This window comes from Acanthochromis polyacanthus, chromosome 2 (assembly GCF_021347895.1).
Source record: "Acanthochromis polyacanthus isolate Apoly-LR-REF ecotype Palm Island chromosome 2, KAUST_Apoly_ChrSc, whole genome shotgun sequence".
Lineage (NCBI taxonomy): Eukaryota > Metazoa > Chordata > Actinopteri > Pomacentridae > Acanthochromis > Acanthochromis polyacanthus.
Genome location: NC_067114.1, coordinates 38,342,875 through 38,365,641, shown reverse-complemented (window position 1 = coordinate 38,365,641; position 22,767 = coordinate 38,342,875). Strand labels below are relative to the sequence as shown.

The 22,767-nt window shown below is 38.4% G+C and overlaps 1 protein-coding gene across 1 annotated transcript; it reads left to right on the top strand.

Moving 5' to 3' along the window:
* LOC110957847 (USP6 N-terminal-like protein) lies at positions 1–22,634 on the top strand. The gene is given in 13 exon segments (XM_051944890.1): positions 1–52; positions 160–200; positions 312–362; positions 3,397–3,442; positions 3,445–3,503; positions 5,471–5,580; positions 11,049–11,097; positions 13,330–13,450; positions 14,289–14,383; positions 14,485–14,550; positions 16,688–16,787; positions 17,842–17,994; positions 18,762–22,634. Coding segments are annotated over 13 exon segments (1,602 nt in total). The 3' UTR covers positions 19,421–22,634.
* Positions 22,635–22,767: the final 133 nt, after the last annotated feature.

The window sequence follows — 22,767 nt, the reverse complement described above, 5'->3', positions numbered from 1 at the left end:
ATGCTGACTAGCAGCATCTACAAAAGTCATCGACCGGCTTCGGCTTCATGCAGTAAGTGTTTGTTTCGTTCACGGTTTGTCCACACCTAGCTTCCTGCGGTAGCTGGTGAAGTGCCTGGTGCAGTTGTCCTATGGTTTGTTTTTCCTCATGATCTCCAGCGAGGACGAGCTGCCGGCCCGCGACTGCACATGAAGAGAAGGTAAGGAGTAAAACGGCTCGTAGCTGTGGACCAAAACTGTTGTGTAGTCGTGTTTTGTTCACCAGCTTCTGTGACTCTGACAGCGGAAGCAGCAGGAGATAGAGCGAGCAGAAATGGCTGAAGATGGTGAAGAAGTGGGACAAATACAAGAACAGTGACAGGGTGAGTAACAGCTCGCACAAGAGGCCAAGTGGAGATTGAAAACAGATTTTTTAATAAATTACTTCACTGCTTGACAGTTCACATAATTGCTGACAAGTATGTCAGATGGGCGCTGGTTTCTGTGTGGTCAGTTGTAACACAGGATGAGTCACAGCAGCTGTTAGTGTCGAGTCCTGTAACATTCTACCAAAGTGAAAGCTGAATTCCTGAACACTCAATCATCGCTGAATAACTCTGGATCAAAGCTAAAACATGAGTAAACTAGGAGAGGCCAAACCTCCGCCTCAAACTGCAGCACACTCAGAAACACTCATTGTGCACTTCTACACAGTTAATGAACTTCTTAGTGGGCTTTCCCTCGTCCTTTGGCTGCAGATCTTTCCACATAATCTTGCTGTTATTGGGTGCTTGTTGTCTTAGCGATTATATCTTTTACGAACTTCTAGCAGAATACTGCCACATGCAACAGGCTGATTAGTGCAGCTTTAAGCTAATATATAAATTTGATCTTTGTTTTTTGACGCTCTGCAGTCTGTTTGATAAAAAAACAAAGATTGAAGCACACTTTTCTTCACCATTCGACTCCAGACCTAAATTTTCTGAGGACATAAAGTAGCAGTAAGTTTCCAGCCGGGTTTCTGGATTGGTTTCTTTCGCAATGAAATGTTTTTGTACCGACACACTCGTCATTAAATGAGAATTCTGGTTTATTTCAACCTGCAGTATTTCACATTAATGTGACTTCTGTGGGTCTAAGTGCCTTGCAGACTACACTCTTCACCTTTATGGTAGAAAAACTGTTTTGCAGGGGAAAAAGTCTGCAGACTTTCCAAGAAAAGCTGATTTCTACATGATTTTTAAATGTTTGTTTTCATCTGACTGAAAGAAAACACACAAATTAGCTGTCTGGAACTGACATTTTGCTAACTGCACTAGCTTATTCACTGATTGCATTGAATAACTAGAAAAGCACTCAGAGTGCAGACCTCCGCCAAGGATAGAGAGGAAAACAGGAAACCCATGCAGTAAAGGATCATGCGCTGGAATCGAACCTGCGTCTCTGACACAGTTCTGTTTACGAATCACCTTTTAACCAGTTGAGCTATCTGGACACCTGTTCCAATTTGTTGGACGACATACTAACCTATGATGTTTTGTCATATTTGGACCACTACTAAACCACATACTAAAAAATTAAAAGTGATCCAGAATCCAGGATCCTTTCCGGATTGCCACCAAAATTAAATCAGCTCTTCCTCTTACCATAGTCTACATCCCCTGAAAATTTCATCTGAATCTGCCCAGGCGTTTTTGAGTTATCTGCTAAAAGACAGGACGCAGACAGACACACAAACGCCGGGTGTCACATAACCTCCTTGGCGGAGGTAATCAGTGATATTTTGTTGCTTTTCAAAAACTTTCTTGATTCTCTAAACAGATAAAATGAGCCATACACATACTTTAATTGCGAAAGATTCTGCACTACTGGTTCAAACCCAGTCTAACAAAAAATGTGCCATAGCTGTGGTTGGTCCACAGTGCAATATGTTATATTTTCACGCAAAAAAAAAGATTAGATGTTTTAATTTTTAGAGTCTATTATTTGCTGTGCAAAAAACAATAGGAAGGTTTGCAAATAAAATTCGGAAAATTTTGGTGTCTAAACTTAATAAAGTAGTTTTATAATGTAAACAAAAGCAGTGAAAACAGCAACAGAAAAGCCTCGAGTGAGAACACCACAATACGTTGGTCAAACACTGGACTTGAGCCCCGGTTTCTTTGCGTGAAAGTCAACTCTCCGGCCTCTTTACAGACTTTGTTGATCTTAGTTATGCATAAGCAAAAGAAACTCACAAGTCACATGATGTAAATGAGAACCTGTCGAAAAGAAAAGCCAAAAAATGCAGGAATCTCACAAGTTTCCTACTTTTACTGTGAAACTAATACATTTTTGTGATGCGGACCAACGTAGCACTATTTTGGTGTAAGGACTGCTTTGTTTAGTTAGTAGCACCAATCCATAACTCATGTCATCTCAAGGTACTTCATGTAGTGAGGTGAAAACCTTTTACAGAGAAACTCAACAGTTCCATTTCCAACCACTTAGCAGCACACAGTGCTATAAAAAGCACCTTTTCCCCCTTTTATTGCTATTCAACATTACATCGTAGTCAATTAAATTTAGTTTTTTTTTTACAAGAATTACAAAAAAAGGACCTGTTTGTGTCAAAATAATGTCAGTTGAATAAAATCTAAAATGAGTGATTGCATCTAATTCAACACAGGTGCATAGTTAGTGCTGAAAATGTCCTGCAACCTGGAAGTCCTGCTTTGACTTCAGTTTTTGCAGCTACTGCAAAAATTGCCTTCAAAATAGGAGAATAAATGTGACCAAAGTGATGCAGATGCCCAGGATGTTTTAGGTCAACTTAGTGAAATAACCTCTTTTGAATTAGTGCATTTATTAAGAGACAAACTGATGATATTCGTTGCTATTACAACTTCCATCCAGCCTAAAAAGTAAAGCTAAATGTTTTTTTCAGATTGTAAATGCAATGTTGCACCAATTATCAATTGGAGGTTTAATTAATTAACTGGCAGTTTCTTGCATTCTCAGTCAAATTGACATTCTCTGATTAAAAACAGTGATGAATGGAGTGTCTCCTGCTGTGAGAACAGAGCTGCTCACATTACTTGGAATTCTTCTAGTTTTTAAAGTCTACATTTTCTCTGACTATGTTTCCAGGCGAAGTTGCCAAGATGTGCAGTTACATCGGGAAGTTTTAAACCCATTTCACCTCACGAGTAAAGAGAAACGCTGTTTTTATTCCCAGCCCTTACTCGAGCCACACATATACAAACCTGCTTCACTGAATATGCTCCAAATCTGAAAAACGTTATTCCTGTGAATGTTTGTCGTAGGCGAACGGTAGGTGGGTAAACTTTCCAGTGACTCACACTTCACAGTGACGGCTCCTCTGAACCTTCTGGCTTTTTATTCTCTCGGTGATTCTATGTTTCCCTCTGCTGTCAGATGGTGAAGCGGGTCTACAAGGGCATCCCCCTGCAGCTCCGAGGCCGGGCTGGGCGCTGATGCTGGACGTGGAGAGGACCAAGAAGGAGAACGAGGGCAAATACGAGGTCTGCACTCGTAATCCAGCTTTTTAAATTTAGAAACAGTCAGTCGGTGTACATTATGTCCAGCTCATTTCCTAACCTTAGCACTTGCCTTCAGATGAGAAAAAGCATCTAATGGAGTCCAGTTTAATCTATTAAAACAAATTCCATGGCTTGTTTAGGGAGAAAAAAAAATCCTTGTTTTTTAGCAGATGTTATCTTTGCATGTACCGTGTACAATTGGTTATTAAGTATTGTAAAAACATCCCACTTCATATGTATATCAATCAGTTTTTCTAAAAGCAAATTCAAGGCATCGTTATTGTAAATATTTGTCTTTATGTAAAAATAATGTGACAAAGTGAAAACAGCAATCTCAGATGTTTGGTGTCTTCCCCAGAGTCTGATTAAAAAATGGATCTTAATCAAATTAGTACAGATCAGGTCATCTTTAGCTTAGCTTAACTTAACTACAACCAAACAGTTAAACACGATGCATTCTCAATAAGTTCAAACCTCCTGTTAAATGATAAATATGATTGAAATCTAAGGCTTCAGTCAACTACAGAAAAAATATTGGCGAACTGAAATTATACCAAAAATAACCAATCAATTGGAAGCACGGAAACTAAAATAAATCTGCTCCTTCTTCACCACTCAACACATCCAACCTAATGGCCTTAGTAGCCCAAATGAATTCTAAACAATTATGAATTATAAATAAACATAAAAGATACTATTTTGGCATATTATATAATTTGAATGTGGTTATTTTATACTGAAATGATAACAACAGATAATAAGTCTGCATTATGTTGAGCCAGTTTAATGTTGTGAAACCAGGAAGGTCTTCACAGGTAGTATGTTCCTCCTGCTGTCAAAAATAATGGTTTAGTCCTCGAAGGCTGTTAATGTAGAGCTTTAATGCCAATATGATTGTCCAGCCAATGAGAATTTGGCCGGACGGGAGCAAATTGACCAACCAGTCATTTAATTTAACGTAAAAATTTATGCAGAGACAATCTTTCAGAATGTTAAATTAACAATATTTAATCATTTTATATGCTATAAAGAATATTTCTTTCATGAAGCATTGCATCAGTGTTGCTCATAATGTGTTTTGCATGAAAAATGTAAATGTGTAGTGTAAATCCAGTGGAAAGGAACAAGGATAAAAGTACAATATTTCCTCTGAAATGTAGCAAAAATACCCTCAAATGATAATACTTGCAAACAAGTACCTCAAAAAATAAATGTAGGTACAGTATTTCAGGTAAGACACTAAGTTTGTTTCCCAGTATTAGCTTTAAGCTAATACTTTAATAAGCTTGGCTTAAATACTTTTAAAACTAAGTCTTTTTGTTAGCCTAAGCTAATGCTACACTAACATAAGCTCAGCTAACGCTATTCGCCTTCATATTTACAACATTCATGCACAATGACAACATATTAGCTTTAACTGTTAGCATTTAGTGTTCACTTAGTGTATGGAATAATGAACCAAAATGCTATGCTAACGTCATGTATGCCTGGATTTGTGTGGTTAGCCTGTCTGACAGATGGAAACTTAAATCCCACGTGTGAAGTTGCACATATTCCTACCATCACAACACAAAACCAGACTAACAACACACACACACACACACACACACACACACACCACACACACACACACACACACACACACACACACACACACACACGTCAGAACAGACAGTAACACTTTAAAGTGGACACATGTAGGAAAACAAGCAGATAATCATGTTTTATGCACATTTTTGAAGCTGCCATTGCCTTTATACGTAAACAAGTGTATATTATTGCTGCTAAATTTCAGTTTCATTTGTTTTACTACTCATTATCACTAAAATACTTTCAAGACTTACAAGACTTCATATCTATATAAACTATGTCTTCATTTTCATTAACATGAACAGTTTTTTTTTAAAAATTGCAAATATCTTCAATTATTTTCTCTGTTTTCCACTCAGATAATGAAGGAGCAGGCGAGGCTGTGCTCGTCTGAGATCAAAACAATCGACCTGGACATCAACAGAACCTTTCGGAACCACATCATGTTCATGGATCGCTTCGGAGTCAAGTAAGCTGGATTTTCCATCTGAATTTAATTTTCATCAGAGCAAAACTTTCTCCTCCAGGTAGCTTTTGTCAGAGGTTCAAGTTACAGATTCACAACATGAGTTTGGTACTAAGAGTAAATAAATAAAATAAATATGTAAATAAGAAGAGACTTATCACTTTAGTAGGAAACAGTAATAGTAATAATAGTAGTAGAAATAATAAATACATGTCATAAATATGTAGATAAGTAAAGGAAGAAAGGGTAAATGAATAAAATAAACAGTGGTGGTCTGAAATCACACCAGCTAGATTTTGTCGGGGGTTTAAGTTACAGAGAAATTGTAATTTAAAAAAAACAACTGATCACTGTTAATGGGATTTTGAAATGTTTTTTGATTAAATATGCAGAATTTATAGCTAAAAACACAATTTATTGAACAGAGCTACAATAGCATCTTCTTGATTAAAGCCCCAATATTGAAATCCTCAGAGAAATAAATGAACAAATGTCAGAGAGAAAACCTGAAATCACACAAATTGAGGCCTTTATAACGGCAGATTTTTGCACATTTTTCATGCTTGAATGTCCACATGCTGTTAGCTGTGGTTTTTTTTCTTTCTGGATTTTAGTACTGTTATCAGAAGTGAGTTTTTTTTTCACATTAAATCGTTTAATAACACAAAACCCTGCAGCAGAGAGAGAGAGAGCGAGAGAGAGGGAGACCTGGTGGTGAACTTGGACTGAGTGTGAGAGAGGTGGGCAGACGGAGTTCTGCGAGGAACCCGATCCGGTAACGGAGTGATGTCACTGACAGTTTAATGGACCGCAGGCCTGTTGGGGAGCGGCAGTGGAAAACTTGGTCTGGAGCCGCAGAACGTTTCAATATTTAACAGCAGCTCTGCAGAAAACGAAGCTTTTTATAGAGACACAGAGCCGAGGAGGTCCTGCACAGCTGGGTTCTGTCGGTTTTCCATGTTCTGCTCTGTGTTTATAATTTATTATCCGAGTTTTGTTTTGTCCTTTATGTTTTTTTCTCACTGCTTCTTCTTTTCTCTGTTGTCTGGTGTGTGTTCTGTTTCTCTGTACCCTTAGTTGTTGCTTTACATGTTCTGTGTTTACTCCGCCAAGGAACGTGTGGAGTTATGAGATGATCGGTGTTGGATTGTCTGTCTTTCTGTCTGTTTGTCTGTTAGCAACATTACTCTAAAATGGAATAACGGATTTGGATGAAATTTTCAGGGAAGGTCAGAAATGATGAAAGGGCCAACTGATTAGATTTTGGCAGTGATGCGGCTTGTAGTCTTTATCCCTGGATTTATTAAAGATTGCTGTATCATTGCGAGATAGCAGCACAGCGTCACTGTAGCTAACCCCTAAATCCCACATAACGCGAAACTGCCGCGCCGCGCAGCGCCACGCTCTTGAATCGTACTGCGCAGCACTTAGAGCCCATTCTCTTCTATCAGACAATTTCCACTGCACACGCTGCGGAGCGCAAGCGCCGCGTCTCTGAAGCGCCGGCGCGCGCCACGGCGCTGGAGATGCACTTCAGGTCTATTTTCTGCACTGCTGCTTCAAAGCCTCGTAAATTCACTGTCGTTGAGAAAGCACCAGACAGAAAGTTAAACCGGAACTTTCAAATAAAACACAATGCACGACCTCTCGGATGTAAATTTTTTCCTATATGTTGTTATTACACCTCTGGAGGCACGAGCATCAGGTTAACAGGGTCCCAGATACAACACGACGCCATGGGTGAAGAGAAATTACCGTTTTTATATAGAATAAACCATACAAAATTAACTATTGGATAAAGAAAAGCACTCATTTGAGATCAAAACATAAATCATGTACTCAACCATGCTAGAAGTACTATAAATCACAGAGCAATGTGGCTGGGTCAAGCCGAGCGACCTTGTAGAAGCGAAATGAGGTGTGGTTTATTTATTTTCTGTTTATATCATGCGTTTTTATCGCGTGATATCGCTGTTCACACGAGAGCCTCTCTGAGGAGCAGCCCTCCCCGTCCGGACAGCGCGCCGCTGCGCTGCGCTTGCTGTGTGCTTTGACTTTCGGAGCAAGACGGCGGCGCTTCGTTCCGTTGCGCGGTGCGGCGCGGCGCGATCGCATTATGTGGAACTTCGGGGTAAGACAACAAGTGAACACTAAATTAGCTGCCTGCTGACGATCACATGATTGAGATTCTACTACAAATCAACCCCTGCAGACTTACGGGGACTTATCCAATGAAAATGATGCAAGGAACAAATGATTAAATTGTGGGGGGGTTTCCGAGTCTTATCAATTCCCGCAGCCCGCTACATATTTAGGTCACGTGATTTGGTATCCGTACATAACATACACATGCATACATCAGTGCAAGGTCATTTTGTTTGTGGGTCTACAGGGTGTCAATAAAGTCACTTTACAATTTTAAGAATTTATTACAAAGGCAGTTGATAAGATTGCTTAAAAAATGCTGCGTTTCTGACAGTGCCATATGGGGGAATGAGCAGCCTTGGAGGAGTACTGTGCTCTGAGTGCTTTTTTCTTATTATTTTTAATCATTTATTATCTTTTCAATGTTTTGTTTTGCTCTATATGTTCTATTTTCTCAGTTCTTTGTGTCCTGTGTTCTCTGTCTTCTCTTCCTCTGTAAGCTTTAAAGTTTTTTTGCTCTGTTTTTTTTGTTTGAAATCAGTTTTCTTTGTATTCTGTTGATATTTTTTTTCTCCTCTGGGATGTTTCTTTGATCAACTTTTTACATTTTTTTCCCGTTTTTTTCGTCTTCCATGTTGCTTTTCCTCCATTTTTTGTTCTGTTTTCTTTTTTGGTGTACCATGTTTTTTGTTTTCTCCCTGTTTTGTGTTCTTTGCTGTATTTCTTTCATTTTCTTTGGTAAATTTTTCAGTATTATTTTTGTTTATTGTATTTGTGTTCTCTGTATTTATTCTGTGTTCTATATTTGTTCTTTATTCTCATTTTATTATTCTTTGGACTTTTTGTTTTGTTCTTTATGTTCTATGGGTCCTGTGTTCTATTTTATTTTCTCCCATTTGTGTTTTATTTTCCCACTATGTTGTGTTCTCTGTACGCTCTGAATTTTCTCCGTACTCCATTTATGATTTGAATCCTGTTTTCTGTTCTTTTTTTCTGTGTTTTGCATGCTATCATCTTTGTTTTGTTTTTACATGCTCTGTTTTCTTTGTTTTGTGTTTCTGGGTTCTGTTATTGTGTTTTATTTTCAGTTTTATTCATTGTCCAGGCTCTATTTTCTCTTCTCTTTTGTGCTCTATTTTAAGATTTTTCTGTATTCCATTTGTTCTGTTTTCTGTGTTGTATTCTTCGTTTGACTCTCTTCAGTTTCTTTATTTAGTTTTGTGTCTTACTGTCTGTTCCACTTGTTGTCTGTGTTCTGTCTTCTCTATTAAAGGCATTAGAGGAGATTTAATTTCCTACGACTTTGAACGTAGCATGTGCATGCGCACATACAACCTCTCCCTCACCCCCCTCTAACCTCCCCCCTCTTAACATTTACGAAGAAACGCCCCCCTCCAGAAACTTGCGTAGGACTCGTGAAGTTGTCTTTTACGGCTGGGTCCCCCTGGATCTTTATCTGCCATTATGTAAAAAAAGATGAGCAAAACAAGTCGCCAGCTAACTATGAAGCTATACCAAAGCAACACATACAGAAAACACGTAAGTCCAAGGCGTACGTAATCTACGTAACTAGGCCTGAGCCGGAAGATTTTTGATTGACAGGAAAGGGAGCAAACCAAAGGCCTCGGTCCGAGCGCATTGATTGGCTGATGTTTTTCAGGTCCTGCCATGTCCACAGTTATTTTTTTTATTTTTTTTTATTTTTTTAGAAACCATACATACAAGTCCACTAAAGGTCAGTATATTCATTTTATGTGAATCAGACAAATTAAACAAACAAAAAAAACATCCTCCATAATGCCTTTAAATGTTCTGTTTTTCTTTCTGTGTTGTTTTCATTTTATCTGTTAGGTGTTTTATTGAATTTTTGTTCTTTGTTTAGTTTTTCTGCTTTGTTCTTTGTGTTCTCTTTTCTCTATTTTCTGTTCTATTTTCACAGTTTTTAGTTTTGTCTCTTGTGTTATGATTTGTGTTCTATTATTTTTAGTTTTGTGTCTTCTGTGTTCTAGTTTTCCATTCTTTGTACACAAAGCAGAATATTTATTTCAGTTTTGTTTTATTTTGTTTTTCGTGTTGTCTGTGTTGTATTTTCTCATTTTTTAAATACATTTTTTCCTCTCTTTTCTGTTCTATTTTTGTTGTTTTGTGTTCTGTGTTGTTTTCTCTCTCTGTTGTGGTTTTTATGTGTTCTTTGGGTTAAACTTTGTCACTGTCTTGTGTTTTGTGTTCTGTATCTTTCTGTTTTCTATTTATTTTCTGCTTTATTGTTCTCTGTGTTGTATTTTCTATGTTTGTGTTGTTGTTTTTCTGTTTTGTGTTGTATGTGCTGTATTTTCTTTAGTTTGTTTTTGTTTTCTTCCAGCCATTGTTCTGTTCTCTGTGTTGTGATTTCTGATTTGTTCTCTGTGCTCTATATATTATCCAGTATTCTTTGATCTCCAAAAGTCTTCTGTTTGTTTCCTCTGTTGCTGTGTGTTCTCTGATTTATCTTCCGTTTCTAGTTTGTGTTTTCGTTGCTTCTCACAGAGTCGCTGACAGTTTGTCTTCTTGAAACACAGAGTTGATTAAAACTGGAGCGTCTTTTTGTATCTGAAATTGTTCATTTTCCACCGATCACTAAAGTTTACTAAACAGTCTTGTCTCCTTGTCTCCTCTCCTTATTTCCTTCCTTGTTTTCTTTCCTTGCCTCCTCTCCTTTTTTTATCTCCTTATTTCCTATCCTTGTTTCCTCTCCTTATTTACTTCCTTGTTTCCTTTCTTGTCTCCTCTCCTTGTTTCTTTCTTTGTTTCCTGTCTTATTTCCTCTCCATGTTTCCTTTCTTGTTTCCTTTTGTGTCTCCTCTCCTTGTCTCCTTGTTTCCTTCCTTGTCTCCTCTCCTTGATTCTTTCCTTGTTTCCTTCCTTATTTCCTCTCCTTGTCTCCTCTTATGGTTTCCTCTCCTTGTTTTGTTCCTTATATCCTCTCTTTGTCTCCTCTCCTTATCCTCTTGTCTCCTTTCTTATCTCCTCTCCTTGGATCTTTCCTCGTCTCCTCTTCTTATTTCTACTCCTTGTTTCCTCTCCATGTTTCCGTCCTTATTTCCTTCCTTGTCTCCTCTCCTTGTTTCCTTCCTTATTGCCTCTCCTTGTTTCCTCTTATTGTCTCCTCTCCTTGTTTCCTTTCTCGTTTCCTCTTCTTGTTTCCTTCCTTATTTCCTTTCTTTGCCTCCTCTCCTTGTTTTCTTGTCTCCTTCCTTATTTTCTTTCCTTGTTTCCTTCCTTTGTTTCCTCTTCTTATTTCCTCTCCATGCTTCCCTCCTTATTTCCTCTCCTTGTCTCCTCTACAGGCAGCAGTCTCTCTTCCATGTCCTGTCTGCATATTCAGTCTACAACACAGTGAGTAGCTGTTTTTTTTCCCCTCCATCATGTGGGATGTTAAAATACCAGCTTAATTTCATTTAACTGATAAAAATCTTCACTTGACTCTGAGCTTCTTTGTCCTGAGCTCAGACTTCATTTCCTACTTGAGGTTCCCAGAACTGTAAGTTGTTCATGTGACATTTACAGTTACAGTCTGCTGATGCAGCTTGGATGTTTGTCATTAATCTGCTTTTATTATAAGCTGGGTTTTTTATTCCCCAGAGGTGGCATCAAAACATGTAGATGATGTCTGAGATTTGTTGTTTACAAAGAAACCACACATTTTAGTGATATCAGTGTATGAAAGAAACTGTTTAGCAGTTTCAGTCAGCCACATAAATGCTAGTGCATCTCATTTTGTGATTAGTAAATAAGTGCCTAAACAACACTCATTAAAGGGGAACTTCGTTTTTTTCAACTTGGGGTCTGTTTTCATATGTCATTTCATACATGTGAGGGATGGAGAAATGAATTTTCGACATAGCTCCAGTATTTAGCCAGGCAGGCAGCTTAGCAGCTCAGCTAGCGAAAAGTATGGGGCAACTTGCCCCCCCACGTCAAAGTCCACCCTAACGTGCTTTTTCCCCCACACTGACCGGCTCGGATAGTCTCAACGAGTGTCCCACAACATAGTAGAGATGAGAAGTGAACGAAAACCTCCACATTACCTGGCGATCGCTCTTTGTTGTGGTCTGTATCCAAATCTCAGGACGCTAGAAAGCAAATCTCATTCCAAAATCGTGTGATAGCTCGCGCCAAAACCAGCGATTTCGCGAGCTATCGCGTGTGTAAGAGTGGAGTTATTGAATTTTAATTATCATAAAATAATTATAAAATTCCTTAAAATTCAGATTTTTAATTTAGCACCAAACCAAGAGTTGTAGTATGACCAGCTGCAGCCCATTCACGGCTACAGTGATTTTGGTGGCTCTACAGTGTATAAGAGTGAAGGTATTGAATATTTGTGTAGTGTCTCTTTTCGCTGTTGCAGCGGTTTTGCTATTTGCAGACAGTCCCTGTTCACTCATCACACCGCCAGCTGCGCAGAGACGTCAATGTTATTTCTGCAGCTTTAAAAACAGCGACTTTTGATAAAATTGGCCTTGTAGCACATTGTCTAACTTACAACGATTTGAAAGAGGTATCGTTTATGTTTTGACAACATATATCTCATGAGTTATTGATGCCGGAAGTCTGAATATCTTTCACGTGCGCACCAGAAACTTTCAGGTGCGCACGTGAAACATTTCAGGTGCGCACCTGAAAGTTTCTGGTGAGCACGCGAAGGTTTCAGGTGAGCACCTGAAATGTTTTTTTAATTTTATTTTTTGCATGTCCCTTTAGGGGCTCCGTAATATTCTGTTTCACTGGAGAGACAAAAAGAGAAAACATATCATGCTCATATTAATGCACAAAGCAAAGAGAAATGTGATTTTTCCACAGTATTTTCTGCATTATAAATTCATTGAATTGACTGAAGCTCTTCCAGTTCTTATTAGTTTAATGTCTGCAGAATTACCTCCACCAGCTGCACATCTCAATGAACCAACCAATGCTATAATGGCATAAAATACTGCTGGATGGAAACAGGCTTGAAATCACATGTTGTTTAAAGTAATTTTCTTGAAATTCCATCCTACACTTGGATGAAAGCCGGGAAAACAAAACACTGTATGATTACCTGGATGATTAGTCTGCAAAAAAAACCCCGACTAGCCCTTTAAAATTTGCTTTTCTTTTTTGAAATATAAATTTTTATTATATATAAATAAATATATATTATTTTTTGCTAATTTCGTCATCATTCTATGTTTGGATTTTACAATGTTAAACAAACAAACCTGCTACATGTACTGTAGCGAACATCATCTAACAGCTCAATCAGTGCCTCAGTTATTAAAAATCCACCTCTACAGACATTTCAGTAGCATTTCATGATTTTTCTGATGCTCTGTTATTGCTCGTTTTAGGGTTGTGCTGTCTTTACTAATGTTTTAGTGTCTTCTTTTTAATTCTCTTTATATTTTAATGGACTGTGTGACTCCAGTTTTGAAAGCTGCTGTAGAAATAATGTTTAGTATTGTTGTTTTTATGTATTATATAAGAGGGGTCCTCTGTGTATGAGCTAAGCAGAGCTAACTGAGGTTGTAGTTCAAAGTCCTGCAGCGGCGTTCAGCCCTGGATGTGACTGTTTTTCTTCCCCTGCAGGAGGTGAGCTACTGTCAGGGTATGAGTCAGATCGCCGCCCTGCTGCTCATGTACATGAACGAGGAAGACGCCTTCTGGGCGCTTTCACAGCTGCTGACCAACCAGAGACACGCCATGCACGGTGAGACTCATCTGAATGCTGCTTCCTGCAGGTTTTCAGCATGAAGTAAAGGAGATAAACGTTGAGGTTTAGTTCAGCTGCTGTAGATCCTGCAGATCGATGGAGCTGATGAGCTGCTGCAGATTTGGGCTTTAGTGGAGATTAAAAAGCACCTCTCTGCTCTGTCTTCTCTCTTTAAGGCTTTGTAGTTTTCTGGGAAAAGTTAAATCAGAGTATTTTCTCAGCACCTGAGTGCTGAAGTGTCTCCTGTGACTTTTTTCTTTGGAAAACCAATCAATCTGCAGTCTTTATTCAGTAATGTATGAAGATAAATAAATCTGAGACTCTCTTCGCTGCAGTTTTGTCTGTTTTTGTCTCTGCTGGTTTTGCACAAACACTGACTGACTCTCAGCATGAGGCTTTTACTGAAAAAAAATTCTACCCTCATCCTAAAAACACCAGTAAAAGACAATTGTGTGTGTATTAGTCTCACTTCATTAACCTTCCAAATCCTTCTCCTACATATTTTCATTTTAATTTTAGTTCATGCACAAATTTCCAGCAGTCCGGAACATTTTTTGGAATCTTTTTTTTCAGATATACCTCAACTAGAACATCATCTTTACATGTCAGCTAGCTATGTCTAGACTCGATTATTCCACCTGAGAGAGAAGCAACACTAACAACTCTGTCGAAAATAAAAGAAGTTAAACTCTTTTTAAGCCTTAATTAGAACCAGAAATGTGCCTAATAGAAAATGTTCCTCCAATCGTGCAGATCTTGCAGGATATAACTGATTCATTTCTTGTTGATTTGTATCATGCGCTATTAAAACACGCCTGTCTCTTCCCTCTTTCAGGCTTTTTCGTACCCGGTTTCCCCAAACTCCAGCGGTTCCAGACGCATCACGACCAGATTATCTCCAAACTCATCCCCAAGCTGAAGAAACATCTGGTGAGAAACCTCCCCGCAGAGATACGTGGTGACATTTCCTGTGATTTCCTGACAGCTTGATGGCCTTCACGGCTTCGCTGATTCTCTGCTTCTATCTCCAGGACAGAGAGCAGATGTCTGCAGGGATCTACAGCACCAAGTGGTTCCTGCAGTGTTTCATCGACAGGGTGAGGAGTCGGTTTGGTTGATGCCTTTTTCCATTTTCATCTCACACCCTCTTATCTCACCCTTAGTTAATTACTTCACATTTAAAGTAAGAGCTGGACAGAATCTGAGAGCAGCTTGTTAAAACTCATCACATGTAATTATCACATCTTCATGATAATTTGTTTCTGCCTGTCTGAGCCGGATTAAAATCTGAATAGAATATTTTCTCAGCACCTCAGACGAGGGTTGCACTTAAAAAATATTATTCCAATCATTTTTTTTTCTCAAGGAAAAACAATAACTCTGCATTTCTTTCTGTTTTGTACAAAAACAGACAAGAAAAAACTCATCCTTTCATTAATTCCTTCATGCAGTAGCTGTTTTTTCCCCTATTTCTGTCTGATCTGTCATAACTTTATTAAATGCCTGTTGGCTTCTCATGCAAACGTGGATCAAACTGTAGAAAATATTTTTACCATTAAACACAAAAATGACTAAATTCTTATCCCTATGATAATATGGTGCATTGAATGCACAACATTTTAAATTATTTGATCCTTGAAGCCCAACTACACCCAAATTCACATCACTCCTTCTCACCTAAAATGCTCTTTTCACTGCAGTGGCGTGTTGCACATGTTAAATAAAACTGCACACTATAATCACACATCTGTGCAATGAAGTGTTGACGAGGAAAATGAGCAATAATTTTGACTAGTTTTCATGATAGTTTCAGCTTGCATTCACCTACACAACCGTTACAATTGCTTGGTTTTTCATCTCTGCATGTAACTTATTATGTGGGAACACTTTAGGAAGTAAAATAGTGATATTTATTCCTGTTACTAAACACACATTTTTCCCAATTTCTAATCCAGTGTCATGCCTCTAGGCAATCTCCCCTACACCATTATGAAAAGAGATCTCTGCTGACAGCATTTTATAGTGAGATACATGTAAAAACAACAATTTTATGATACAAAATATTTTGTTAGTTGGATATAAAGGCTAATATGAGAAATCTGCAAATATTATCATGTCAAATGATAGAAGATCTGAATTGTTTGAAGTACATTGAAAGAAAAACAAGATAGAGCACAAGAAGGGTTTGGAAGTAAAGTGGTCTAACCTACTGTCATAGTTTTTGAGAAAAAAGGGTTCAAATTGTTGTGTTTTCAAGAATGATCTAACATTCCAAGCACCACCATAACGCTACATTTGGGTTGTGGGTTTAGACAACTTGGCCACTAAAATCTAAATCATAAAATATTACAGAAAATACGTAAAACTCAGTTTGTATTTTTTGTTGGTTCAGCCACTCTGCTTCTAACCTCCTCATATATGAGTAGACCTTCTAATAACCAGGATAAGAGCTTAAAGTAAAGGAGGTGACGTTACCTCGTAAGGTTTAATGCCAAGCCAGTGTAGTCCATTAAAGGTCAAATTTACCCTCTGTAGAACACCTAATTATACTTTAAAATTCACAGTTTTGACTAAATAGTCGTGAAGTTCAAACACACTCCCAAGAATTTATTTCCAGGATGCTTTTTAATTGAAAATTTGCTTAAATCTAAGTTACAGTGCTATAGATTTATTGCACACGTGCACAAACAAATACATTTTCTGTTGCTGAAAAATCTTCCGTGAGAAGAAGCATTTTACAGAAAACAAAAGAAAACCTCAGTAAACGTGGTAGGTAACTTTAGCTGTGTGCCACCCACAGAAACTCAAACTTTATCAGTATAAAGATCTGTGGGGAAAAAGGAGTCTGAAAAACACAAGAATCCCAGGAATCACTGAGAAACTGTCAGATCGCCTTCAACAGATAATTTTACATGATTTCAGCAGAACACATCCTGGTGATATTCGAGCTCGGGGACGTTGCATTAGAGCAGAGCATTAGGAGCTGTCAGGCTAAACTGTTATTAGCCTCCTCCGTGGATGCCCACAATCCTGCGGTGGAGGTCTGGCAGGCTCCGGCCGCTGTCAGCACTTCTCGTCCTGCCGAGTTGCTGTTCTCCGAGGGGAATCTGAGGTCTGGGAGGGAACCAGACAAACCTCCTGACTCCGGCCGGCAGCACAGCAGCACACATGTGGAACCGCTGGCGTAAACAAAGCCGGCTAAGCCTCAGTGATGTGGTGTTTGTGATCCTGCAGACGCCGTTCACCCTGACCCTCCGCCTGTGGGACATCTTCATCCTGGAGGGCGAGAGGCTGCTCACCGCCATGTCCTACACCATCCTCAAGACACACAAGAGTAAGCAGACGACCGATAGTTCACCACAAACAGAGAAATCACACCACAGACGTTAACTATAGCCTCTTAACAACCTCCTCAAATCAAGTGATTCTGAAGATTTCCAGCTGTTTTTTTATGTGTGTGGTTTTTTTAAAGCCCACCGAAGTGAAATTGTGGGAAAGTCGTTGCCTTGTAATTTAGTAACTGAAAACTGATTTTTAAAAAAATGATGTGTGAGTTTAAAAGCTGCATAAGTATCTGTAAGAGTCCCAGCTTCTGAGAAAACTGTGGCAAATTCAAAACCCACAGTTGTTTCAGTTCAGGAAAAAACATGTTTCCCTATCTGAAAGTGATGCAGTCGTGGCTGAGCTCTCTCCTTTAAGTATTTTCTAACATAGTTTCTCTTCTTTTGTACCGATAATTCAGCCAAGAGAGTCAAGTTTTACCGAAAGCTGCTGATAAATAAATGAACTGAACACATGTAATATCTCCATAAGGCTGAATGTTGTGTGAAAAACAAAAGAGTTTTCTGATATAAAGATGATGGATGGATGGATGGAGTTGGACAAGTTCAAGGTATCCAGGAGCTCACACTTGTTACATTTGAGAAAAAAAGGACAATAATGTACAAAGTAATGTACCAGTTGTGCTGGTAGAAGAAATAAGGTACACATGGTATTAAAAAAGAGTTTTAAATGTTCACATTTTTAAGTGTATGTCTAGACTCTGCTTTTGATTCTACCACCTTGAGAACAGAAGAATTCGTGAATTCAGACTGTCTTTAATCTTAAACGCGTTGCTTTTGGGATCTGAGGAAGCATTTGCACCCAGGTCAGACAGAACAAGCATATTGGCTGTTCTTTTTTTAATAGAAAATTATTATTTAACGAGGTTGTCAAGGGTTACATGCCATCTGAGCACATACAGTGCTGTTGTGAGGTTTATATCTCAGCTCCGGTCTTATGCATCTCTTTCAAACACACCACCTGTCAAATTAGAGATGAATGATTCGTCTGTACTTGACAGCAGAGGTTGTTTTTTTGGATTTAACGCGTCTTCTGTCTACGTGCAGAGCGTCTGTTGAAGATGTCGCTGGAGGAGCTCAGAGAGTTTCTGCAGGAGAGAATCGCTCAGACTTTCTTCTACAGCGACGACGTGATCATCGAGCAGCTGCAGGCCGCCATGACAGAGCTGAGGAAGATGAAGCTGGACCTTCCTCCTCCAGGTACGCAGCCATTCAATATGAAAGGAGTGCATAAATAGTAACTTCTAGCCTTATAATTATGGTTTTAACCTTTTTTCTTTCATTCTACTTGTTCTTTCCCTTATACACATGTCGCATTTTGTTATTTTATCTGGTTGTATCGATTCATTTTAAAATCTGAGCATGTGATACTCTGTTTTTACACTTTTGCCTCTGTAAAGCCCTTTGTAAACTCTATTTTGACAACATGCTATAGAAATGCTGTTATTTATATTATAACATAAATACATATGGTAATATAATAATAATAATAATAATAATAATAGTAATCATTACAGTAATCCTGAAATCAATATATGACATGTTTTGAAACAAAATCCCCCCCCCAAAAAAAATTAAAAGTAGTCCTTTGAAAAATGCGCCTTTTTAAGATAAAAAACTTATTTAACTACTAGATTTATATCTGTGCTTATTGCCTCATTTGTTTATTTTATGACCATATTTGTTTATTTTATTTTAGAAGATTATTTGTTCATTTATTTATAAAATTAGCATGTTACAGCAGCTGGATACAGATGAGCCTTGGAAGAAGTGATTGCAAAAGTACAATAAGGCTAAAACTAGAGATATAATTGAGGTATATTACAAACTATATACAAGACACATGGATATAACATGGTGAATTTACAATTATGGATTTGGATTTATGTATTTAGTGCTGAATAATTCAGTATTCCAGAGGCTAGAGCCTTAATATTCACAGTTTTATGCTCCTGCTGTGTTTTCAGGGAAGCCAGATGAGTTGCCTCGTAAGCCGCTGGGTCAGGAGCTGCCGGTGCTGCTGAGTCCGGTCCAGGCCTCCAGAGGGAAGCCGTCCTCAGCCAGCAGGTTCCCCAGAGCGGGCCTGAGCCTCCACATCATCTCCCACCAGCCGGACTCCATCTCCCCGGACCAGAGCCCCTCCAAGGACCCACGGGATCTGGATGCTGTGGACCAGGAGGACGTCCCGCTGCCTTCCCCAGATCCCATCATCATCCACAGCCAGGCCCCGCTGACTCCCGACGGCTCCCCGCTCACCGGGCCCCCGCCTTACCGGCCGCCGGGGAGCCAGTCAGAGGAGGCGGCGGATCATCTATCTGCACTGCCAGACCAGGAAGGAGACGAAACGCAGCCTGACGTCTCTACAGCTCCTCCCTCACCTCCAGAAATAACCGATGCCTCTACAGACGACACCTCTTCAGCTGCTCTGCTCTCCTTCAGGGTCCCGCGGACTCTCTCGGCTCCCGTCGCCCAGGCGGCCTCACCGGCTTCTGGTCTGACCCAGTCGGAGAGTCTGTCGGCGGCAGAGAGAGCCGAGGATGACTACCTGGCCCAGCTGCTGGAGCAGGCCTCAGCTCTGCCCTCCAACAGGAAACAGGACTCAGAGGAAACAGCAGACATCTCATGAAAAGAGCATTTAAAAAAAAGATTTATGATGTGCTTCTATATGTAAAAAGGTCCGTTTTGGTGGTTTATGTTAATTTGGTACCACCGGAGAACAACTTATGAGTCAGATTTACAGTGTTGAGCAATAATTGCTTTAAAAAGTGACCAATATTGATGAAATTTGTGAATTTTAAAGAGGTAATATGTATATTATCCGACTTTCTAAAACGTTTTGTAGTGACTGTAAGAAGCAGTTTCCTCCTTTTAAGGTATTTAAATCAGTTTTCATGTGATGCGACAGTCTGACTGTCGCCTCGCCTCCTCTGTAGGTGTTAAACTGTCACCTGAAGTGCAACAACAAACATGTTTGAAAATGTCAGTGAAGATTCTCAGTCATCCAGGTCAGCTCACTCGTAGGTGAAGTCAACATGCGTCTGGTCCGAAAACACTCACATTATTTATCGAGGATTTGTGAATTTCAGCATTTGTAGAGACGAATGCGTCCTTGAAGGAAACCTTCACCTTGCTGCAGCTAAATCCTGATGTGCCCTTTTCCACACTCTTTTATTTTCAAGAAAATAAGGCTTTTTAAGGATTACACAAGTCTGTCTTAACACAACTCTCACATGTCAGTGAGTATCCTGAAAGAATGATGAATGAATATTTAAATGTCCAAATAACCTAGACAGGTAATTTACCAAGGTTTTGTGGGTAAAATTTAACTGTATCATTATACAAAACTTCAACTTTAATATCATAATGATATTCACCTAAATGGAGTGTTCTTTTTCTGCAAAAGAAAACTAAAAAAAAAAAAAAAAAAATCAGTACCTGTTTACAGTGACTACAGTTGTGTGAATGTTAGAGGGTAGAAATAAACAGCAGGTGGCGCCAATTCTGCAATTAATGCCATTGAACCATAAAAAATGGAATTAAAGGAGCTCCCGTCCAACCCTTATATAGTAAAAAATGAGGGTTAGTTTCTTGCATTACCACCCAAAAGCCCTTTTTTCCAGTTCAGCACTGCACACTGTTAATAAAGATGAACATATTTGATTTAGGAAAGTCTCATCTTTGCAAAGCTAGCATAAATATTCTTTTATTTATTATTTTTTTGCACAACAAGACCCTAAACATGTGCTATATATCAATAAATGTTACATAATACACAAATGAGATGTACTGAAAAATATTTTTGGGATTTAGCATCTTTCCAAAATTTGTGATACGTAATGTTGGCGAAAGATGCAATTCACTAATCAGTTTCACACAAAAACAAATAATACTTTACTAGTACTTTTGTTTTTTGACAAACTAAGACTTTCTTGACCTGCAAACTGACATGTTAAGATGATTTAATTCATGACACAAAACGCACACTACGCTAATGAACATGAACATATTTGATATTGCAGCATTCTGGAAATCCTCATCTTTGCTGAAATAGGATTGATTGACTTCTGTTTTTCTGTATTTTGCATGGTGGCAGCCTAAACACATCACAGCATTTAAACGGCTAAAGTTACAGGATTACAGATATTCCGCAAATTAAATGTCCTTTAAAGGCTTTTTTCAAAATTGGTGTATTTGACATATTTTAAAGAATATGCTCATGTAATGTTGGTTTTCATTATGTATATTGAACAAGAAAAGAAGTGTAATTCACTGAGCAGGTTCACACAAAAATTAAGTGTTTTACTGTCTTTGTGACAAACTGAACCTTTCTTCACTTGAAATATTCTGTTTTCAATTGACAAACATCATATGTGTAATTTATATCAAAATTCAAACGGGATCAGTAAATCATTTGTCTCATTTTTTCTGAAATAAGGTCAGATCAAGTGCCCTCTGAAGGAGCAGGAAATCACTTTTATACAGTTTAAATGCCTGAGTATTTACCACAAAGGGAGGATCTAATGAGAATAAGCTTCATATTGCATCATGGGAAATGTAGGAATTAGTGTTTTTGGAGCTGAACCCACACTAGGAATTAAATGTTGTCTTCTGATTTCATGAAAAAGGATTCTGCCAACTGCAAACAAGACAATTTATGGTTTAAATGACATAAAAATACCAAATATTACTTAAAAATGGACATTTGTGATTATTAAATTACTTTAAAACTCACTAAAAATCCTGATGTGTGCAGAAGACATCTCACCACTGCCAAGATTATTGTGTTTCTAAAGATTTCTCCCTATAATAATTATAAATTTTGTGCACAAAGGATGTTTTCTTGCATTTTGAGAATTTGTGTTCAGAATCCTACAATCCCACTGACTGACACTGAACTCCTGTCTGAATTACCTGGAAAGTCCTGTGGAAGGACTGGAAGCCTCCGAGGCATCGCCCTTTACAACAACAACAACAAAAAACTTTTTGTAGTTTTGTAATAGTTTTGTCAGATAACACAACGTCTGCTCGGTCAGCCTTTGTAAAGCGTTTGCTAGCAGAGTTACACTTTTATTTTTTGTACTAATGTCTCGATGCCTTATTTGGATCGGCTTCAGTTCTCCTGTTGGTGACGTTGAACCTAAATCTGACTCTGAATGAGGGAACTTTCAGGTGTTGGACTGAAAAACCTCTGACATGGTGAGCTGGCTCACTGTTATGATTGTACTCACTGAAACCTGTTGAGCTCATTTTAAAGAAGTGTTGTTTTTTTTTTTTTAGCTCAGTAATTTATTGTTTTAATCCTCATTTAAACAGCCGCTCTTGTGCTTGTCTTTTCCTCCTCGAAGGGTGAAAATAGACCTTTTTTTTTTTAATGTTCCATACAAGGAACTGGATGCTTCAGAGTATTTTAAACTTGTGTTTAGGATTGTACAGTATTGTAGAACCAGTAGGTAAACAGAGTTAGGACAGATCTCTACAGCTTTGTGCTTAGAAATAATGAAATGCTGACATCCTGTGGTTGGTTTAGGCTAAGAGTATCTCTACAGAGATACGCAGTAGAAGAGTAGACATGTAGAAAAGTTTTCCAAATAAGAAGAAAAACTAATCAGATCTTGCATTTGAATGCTATTATTTTGAATTATGTGAATATGCTTTATGATATCTGACTATATTTCAGTGCTGAAACTCAAAATGGTTTGAAAAATTGTGTGTCAAAGTAGCTGCAGTTGAACAAATTTGGTGGTCTTCAGTGTCTTTAAATGAGTTCTGGTTATAGTGACATTGTTGAGGAGTTTGAAGAAACGCTGGAGCTGAAACAATACAACTTTTATCTGCCTTGGTTTTCTGTGTCTTTTCTGTCTCTTGCCTTAAAAGTGTGGGGGAAAGGGGATTTCTGTCTATCTATCTATCTATCTATCTATCTATCTATCTATCTATCTATCTATCTATCTAGCTATCTAGCTATCTAGCTCA